Source organism: Chenopodium quinoa, unplaced genomic scaffold, assembly GCF_001683475.1.
Source record: "Chenopodium quinoa cultivar QQ74 unplaced genomic scaffold, ASM168347v1, whole genome shotgun sequence".
In the NCBI taxonomy this organism is placed as follows: Eukaryota; Viridiplantae; Streptophyta; class Magnoliopsida; order Caryophyllales; family Amaranthaceae; genus Chenopodium; species Chenopodium quinoa.
Window position 1 is genome coordinate 141,580 of NW_018743514.1, and position 7,952 is coordinate 149,531.

Here is a 7,952-nt window from a genome sequence, read left to right on the forward strand (position 1 = left end):
CTTCTGTCTAGAATTCCAATAGGATTTTCCTCGATGCTTCTCTTCTCCATTACTTCCCAAAACACAGTTCGAGGAGTATCGGAGGAGGCGGATGATGCTAATTTCGAAAGTGCATCTGCCTGGTTGTTTTCTGATCTCGGCACTTGGATCAGATGGAAATCCTCAAGGGAGCCGACTGCTTGTCGGACCGCCTGTAAATACTTGATCATGGCCGGATGTGTTGCTTCGTATTCGCCATTGTACTGACTCACTATCAGTTGTGAATCAGAACAGGCGTCTATTTTCCTTGCCCCTGCCGCCTTACACATGCGGATCCCGGCTAGTAAAGCTTCATATTCTGCCTCATTGTTTGAAGCCTGGAAACTGAAGCGTAGAGCATACTCGAACCTGTCGCCCTCTGGAGATTGACATACGACGCCTGCTCCACAACCATTTGAAGTAGAGCTTCCGTCCACATATACCTTCCAGACTTGTTCTGGAACTTGAGAGTCAGGAGGACGAGTCATCTCTACTATAAAGTCAGCAAAGGCTTGCCCCTTCACTGCTTTTCTAGGCTCGAAAGTAACTTCGAGACTCTGCATTTCTATGGCCCATTTGATCATTCGTCCGGAGGACTCCATGGTGGTAAGGGGCCGCTTGATCGGTTGGTCGGTATACACGACGACTGCATGTGCCAGAAAGTAGGGCTTCAATTTTTTAACAGCCATGAAGAGTGCAAGACCAAATTTCTCCACTAGGGGATACCTCAACTCGGCATTTTTCAGTACGTGACTGACAAAGTAGACCGGAAGTTGACAGCCGTCCCTTTCAGCAAGGAGCACCGCGCTTAACGCATGATCAGAGACGGCCAGGTACATGTAGAGATTTTCTTTGGGCAAAGGGCTGACCAGCCTCGGCAAGGAATGCAAGTGAACCTTTAATTTCTGGAAGGCGGCCTCAGCATCCGGCCCCCATTCAAACCTTGCCTTTTTCTTAATTGCCTGGAAAAAGTATAGGCATTTGTCGCCTGATCGACTTAGGAATCTTCCCAAGGCCGCCAGACAACCTGTTAACTTCTGAACCTCTCGGACGGTACGAGGCGACTGCATGTCAATGACCGCCTGTACCTTCTCAGGGTTCGCCTCTATTCCTCTCTGGTTGATAAGGAATCCGAGAAATTTCCCAGACTCAACTCCAAATACACATTTCTTGGGATTGAGCATGACATGGTGCCGCCTGAGTGTGGCGAAAGTTTCTCGGAGGTCCGTCAGATGATCTTTCTGAAGTTTAGTCTTGACAATCATATCATCAATGTATGCCTCGACGTTTCTCCCAATCTGATCAAAGAACACTGTGTTTATCATTCGTTGGAAGGTAGCCGGGGCATTCTTAAGACCAAACGGCATGACCGTGTAACATTTTAATCCCTGATCAGTGACGAAGGCCGTCTTCTCCTGATCTTTCTTCCATAAAGGAATTTGATGAAAACCAGAATAGGCGTCCATAAAACTCATCAAGGCATGGCCGGCTGTTGAGTCGACCAGGTTATCAATTTTAGGCAGAGGGTAACTGTCTTTGGGGCACGCCTTGTTCAAGTCTGTGTAGTCTACACACATTCGCCAGGTGCCATTCGGCTTTTTAACAAGTACCACATTTGCAACCCAATCTGGGAAGTAACATTGCCGAATGAACCCTGCATCAAGTAATTTTTTGACTTCGGCGGCTGCCGCCTGACCTCTTTCTTCACCATGGTTCCGTTTCTTTTGTCGTACCGGCTTCTTTTTCGGATCCACAGCGAGTTTGTGTACTGCCAGATCAGGACTAATGCCTGGCATTTCATGGACTTCAAATGCAAAGATGTCCTTGTATTCTTTCAACAGGTTGTGAAAGTCGTCACCAAGTTTTCTCAGAGCAGTCGTCCCTACTTTGACTGTTCGGTCAGGATGGGAGTCGTCTAATATCAGGTCCACATGCTCACCAGCCGGCTGAGGGCGGAACTCATCCGGCCGGTCCTCTGCCAATGATTGCTATTTTCTTGCTTTTTTTGCGGACTCAGTCTGGGACGCCTTTCTTTTTCTGTCGTCTGTTTCTTGAACAGGCGCACTCTCCTTGACATTGTCAAGGTCTGTTTTTTCTCCACTTGACCCAGTGGCCATAACAGTGGGCTTGACATCCGAGAGATAGCACTCTCGGGCCATCCTCTGATCTCCCCTTAGGGAGCCGACTGTTCCATTATCCCTTTCAAACTTAAGCAGCATAAGTGACGGGATTATAACAGCCTTGGAATTATTCAGGGTTGGTCGACCCAGAATCATGTTGTAGGCCGAGAGTTCCTCTACCACTAGGAACCGGACTACCATGTGTCGTCCTTCCCCTTTTTCGCCCAGGCGAATGGGTAGATCCACTCGTCCCAGGGGGTGAACGACTCCTCCTCCAAAACCTATTAAAGGGTGGGAGGCCGGATGTATGCAGTCCGTCTGATATTTCAGTTTTGACAGACATTTGCTGCTGATGAGATCTGAAGAGCTCCCGGTATCTATGAGGATTCGGCCAACTCTCTGGTTGGCCACTTTACATTCAATGACGAGAGGGTCGTCATGCGGCCCTCTTATTCCTCCTAGATCCTCTTCAGTGATGACAATCTCAGGAAAGGTATATTTGGACGGTCGTTCTTGGTGAACGGAATTTACATCTAACCGCCTTATATTATCTTTGTTGCCCCTAATAGTGGGGCCGCCCCCTGAGAAGCCGCCTGCAATGGTGTAGACGACTGCATCATCTGTATCGGAACTGTCGGCCTGTTGATTCTTTTTGGCCGACTGCTTTTTTGAGGAAGTATTCCCCGTAGAATTCTTGACATAAGTGTCAAGATCACCTTGATCAGCCAAGCGGTCTAGGTACCGCATGAGACTGATGCAGTCATTGGTGTGATGACCAATGTCATCATGATAAGCACAGATTTTGTCTTGGTTCCGGTTGCTCGCAGAACCCTTCATGGGGAGCGGCTTCTCAATTGAGAGCCGTCCCTTTATTTCTTTTAGGATAAACTGGTTATCCTTGTTAAACACATACTTTGGGGAGTATGGTTTGAATTCTTTTTTCTTTTTCTGGGCCGGCTGTTTAGAGGAATCAGCCGCCCAGACCTCTTTTCTTTTTTCATCTTTGTTGGACGACTGTTTCTGTCGTCCCTCTCTATTGTCGAACCTCTTCCCGTCCGACTGTTTCATCGTACACAGATCAGTCGCCTGTATATAGGCTTCTGCTTCAATCAAGGCCTCTTGAAGAGTCGCCACCCTTTTTCGAACTAAATCAAATTTGAAGGTAGACCCGTCTTTGAGACCTCTAAAAAAGTCAGTATAAGCTACCTCATCCGGTAACCCTTGAATCTGTATTCTCATCAGGTTGAACCGCCTGATGTAGGAACGAAGCCCCTCCTTTTCACCCTGCTGAATTGTTCCCAAATCAAGGGTCGTTTTCTTCGCAGGGATGTTCATGGCGAAGTTGGAGGCAAATAAGTAAGCAAGCGTCCTGAAGCTGTTTACACAACCAGTCGGCAGGTTGCCGAACCATTGCTGTGCGATTCCTTTGAGAGTCGCTGGGAAACACTTGCACCAGGTGGGATCATCCAACCCTTGAAGGTACATCAGGTTGGTGAATGCCATCAGATGGTCTTCTGGGTTAGTAGTGCCGTCATAGGCGCCTACTAGAATATTTTTTACTTTGGCCGGCTGAGCGGCTTCAGTAATTTCCTTGGAGAAGGCCGACGGCTGTTCACCAAGTCTAAGCAGCCGTAGCTGCCAGTCCATAGGTTGGACGTTTTTTGCTGCAGGTCCACCAAATGGAGGTGGCTGCATAAAATACTGTTGTTGCGGCACAAATGGTAAGTTTGGTACCGCCTGGGCACTATGAAAGCCGGACTGACGGGAGGTGCCGCCCGACTGAATCTCATGGTACGACTGAGTTGGCCTCATCGAGGCATTTCGCAAACTGTCCTGAAAATTTGAAGTAGAAGCCGACTCTGATAATCGGTCACTCTTCTTCTGCTCTAGCAAGTGCCGAGCATCTGTGAACGTTTGCTTTGACCCGTCCGCCTGAATATGACGAACCGGTTTCCTATTTCCCGTAGGATAACAGAGTTTTGTGAAATCAAGAGCAGACGGCTCCCGCTTCTTGGATTTAGGATGGGGAGTCGCCTCTCGCCCTTGAACTGGCTTCCTCTTTAGTGAAGTGGAAGGTTTCTTGGCCGACTGCTCTTTGACTGAAGCAGGCGGGTTTTTGTTGATCAACTCTTGGATCTCTCCCTTGAAGCCCCTCATGAAGGTCATGAGTTCGTTCCTTGTGATGGGAGCAGACCCATCAGTCGGCTGTTGCCGAGCGAGCGGTGCACCTGCTGGCTCGCTCCCTGTTTGAAGATACTCCCGTTCCCTCATTTCGGTATGACGGGTACGTCGGGCCCTTAGGGTCCCGTCTGGAGCTGTATGAGTTTTAACTTCAAATTCACTTTCGGTATCATGGTCCGACTGAACTTGAGGGTCGTCTAGGGGACGCCTCTCTTCTGGAGTCGGTACAGACTTGGATGCCATCTCTGAAGTACTCTCCCCACAGACGGCGCCAAATGTTTCGGGGTTTTCTGATGTCCTGCGGGAGAGTTACAATTCCGAGACTGGAACCGGACGCCTGTACCTGCAAAATAACGGAGACTCCTGAGAGCTCCGCCTCCAACGGTCAAGTTAGTACCTGATTAAGGAGTAATCAATACAGAAATTAAAGTAATGAGATCTCTCTAGGTGAGAGTGCTTAGTGTTGGTAATCTGCGTTGTTAGCGAGATTAGCCGGTTGTTAATAACTCTGTTCTTCTCTGCTTGATCTCTTAATTCTTTTTTTTTCTCCCTGATTAATGAGGATTAATCGGGTATTTATAGCCTTGGGAAGCGTGCAACTCTCTAGGTTTAAGGTAAACCTAGGGCTGATCGGGCCTCTAGACTGAATTGGGCCTTGATGGCCGGTTGTCCCATTTGGCATGGGTGGACACGTGGCGTGTCTTAAGTGGTCCGTGGAGGACGTATCTGTGATTGACACGTGGCAGGTTCCTGTTGGCCTTCGTGAAGAACACGTGGCGGAACCTGGTTGGTCCACTTGTCAGACGGTGATTGGTGGATAAAAATCCCCTAATCAATTATTATTACTGTTATTATTATATTGATGGAAGAATTAATGCAGGATGTGCAGGTTTTCAATTATTATTATTTATTAAAATAATTATTTATTAAAAATATTAATAAAAAAAATAGGGGTTTTTGCACCGATTTTTACATAGAACCGGTGCCAAAACTGTTTTTTAATCATGGCGCGCTCGACTTTTGCCACCGGTTCTAAATAAAAACCAGTGCGAAATCTGCACTCTATGGCACCAGTTCACCCCAAAAACCGGTGCGAAAAGTAGTTTTTACCACCGGTTTTGAACCGGTGCGAAAGCTATGGGGATTTAGGACCCCCAAATCTAGACCGGTTCAAAACTGGTGCGAAATGGGGGGGTTGAACCGGTGGGGATTTCGATTTTTCGCCTAGTGATTCAAACCAACCAAGTTTCTCAAGAATACATCCGTATGCACTTATTCTGACAGTCTCTTTCAGGTAGGGCAAAGAAGTGGCTCAAACAAGTCAAGCCAAACTTTCTCACGACATGGAGGGAGGTAGTCAAGGCATTCTTGAAGAGGTTCATTTCCGAAGAAAAGACCGCCGACGTGTGAAGGAAGATTGCATCATTTGAACAAGAAGCGGATGCGAGTCTTAGTGAAGCTTGGGAAAGATTCAAAGAGTTGGTACAAGCATGTCCTCATCATGAATACAATCAAAGCTTTCTCATGAGGTTCTTCTACGATGGTTTAGAACCTATGTCTAGAGCTAACTTGGATGCGGGGGCGGGTGGACAATTGATTAAAGTCCCTCAAAATCAAGTTGAAGCAACAATTGAAGAGGTAGTGAAGAACTACTCTTGGGGTGGTAGAAGGAGGAGTGCACCAAAGAAGGCTGGAAAGTATGAATTGGAGAAGGTTGATCAATTGCAACATCAAATTGAGCTTTTGACAAAAGGGCTTGCAAAGTTAAACACGAATGTCAATAGTGGGGCAAGCTCCTCCCAAGTCTACTATTTCTCTTGTCAAAATTGTGGTGGCACAAACTACGATACATCTTATTGTGGAGGTTTGATCCCGGAGCATGTAGCGGCATACAACACAAGGCGAGATGGATATAGGGGAGGTGGTGGTGGAGTAGCTTGGAGACAACCACCACCCGGATTTGCAAACCAACCTCACCAATGGAGCCAACAAGCTCAACAACCATACAACTCCAACCCCCAATACCAAAACCCACCTCCATTCCAAACCCAAAACCCAAGAGGAAACTACCCAAGAAACAACCAACACAATAACCAAAACCAATACCACAATTAAAATCAAGCGACTGAAAGGAGTCAAGAGCAAGCATCTCAACCCGATTCTACTCAAACCCAAATTCTTCAACAACTTCAAGCAATGAATCAACAAATGCAAGAGGTCAAGGCTCATAAAAAGATGGTTGATTCACAACTAGAACAATTGGCCGAGAGAGTTTCTTTCAACTCACCTTCTACTCTACCCGGACAATCACAAACTAACCCTTCCAACATTGTGAAACCCGACTCTTGCAAGACAATCACATTGAGATCGGGTACGTCCTATGAGGGTCCCAAGGAGGAGGATAGTGAGGAAAAAAAGGAAGGAGAAGAGAGTGTGAGTCAAGACAAGGAAGTTGAAGAAGAGAAAGTTGTTGAGAAAGAGATAAGTATGGAGAAAAAAAAGTCTAAAGATGTGGTGACATCTTCAACTCCTAGTGAGACTAGGAATCTTGATGGACCGATTCCTTTTCCCGGTCAACTTGCGGAGAGGAAGTTGAATGACAAATTTGCAAAGTTCCTTAGTGTGATGAAGAAATTGCACATAAACCTCCCTTTCATTAAAGTTGTCACACAAATGCCTTCATACTCCAAGTTCTTGAAAGATATTCTCACTAACAAGAGGAAGCTTAATGATGAGCTTATCACTCTCCCCCATCAAGTGAGTGCACTTGTTCAACATAAGATGCCCAAGAAGCAAAAGGATCCGGGAAGCTTTACCTTGCCAGTAAAGATTGGGAACATGGAAGCTAGGGGCGCCTTAGCCAACCTTGGAGCAAGTGTTAGTTTGATCCCTCTATCCATTGCTCAAAAGCTTAACATTGAGATGATCCCTGCAAGGAAGACTATCCAATTGGCCGACCATTCGGTGAAGTTGCCTTGTGGTGAGCTTGAAGATGTTCCTATCCAAGTTGGGCATATATATGTGCCTTGTGATTTCGTAGTGATGGATATGGAGGAGGATGTCGATACTCCCTTGATTTTGGGTCGTGAAGCTCTTGAGACCTTGGGGGAGGTGATAAATTGCAAGAACACCATTACATGTGAGGTAGCCGATGAAAAAATTGTTTTTGAGTTCTCTAAGCTACTCAAGACCCCCCATGGTTGAGAAGTGCTATAGGGTTGATGTTGTGAATGAAGAATTAGATCATTTGGGAAGGGTTATGATGAATCCTTAAGATCCAATGGTTGAAGCTCTTACATGCGAGGAAGAGTACCACTCTCAAGAAGCAAAAGAGTTTGTCATGGCCATTGAAGAAGCCAAGAAGGAGGAAGAGGATGATCCTAGGGATGATGAGCTCGAACTAGCGGAGGAAAAATTGGAGGAGAATTCCAAGCCTCTTCCCAAGGTAGAACTCAAACCCCTTCCCCCATCTTTGAAATATTCTTTTCTTGGAAATGAAGGGGATTACCCTATTATTATTAATGCTACCCTTGATGGTCTTAATTTGGAAAAATTGCTTGATGTGTTGAGAAAATATAGGGATGTGATAGGGTATAACATTGATGATATTAAGGGTATTAGCCCTTCTTTGTG

The 7,952-nt window shown here is 46.3% G+C and overlaps 1 protein-coding gene across 1 annotated transcript; it reads left to right on the forward strand.

Annotated features, from left to right (window-relative positions):
• The first annotated feature begins 6,515 nt into the window (after positions 1-6,515).
• Positions 6,516-7,523, forward strand: LOC110739888. The gene has a single exon (XM_021920369.1). The coding sequence runs from the start codon at positions 6,516-6,518 to the stop codon at positions 7,521-7,523; it is 1,008 nt and encodes a 335-aa protein (XP_021776061.1).
• The last annotated feature ends 429 nt before the right edge of the window (positions 7,524-7,952 follow it).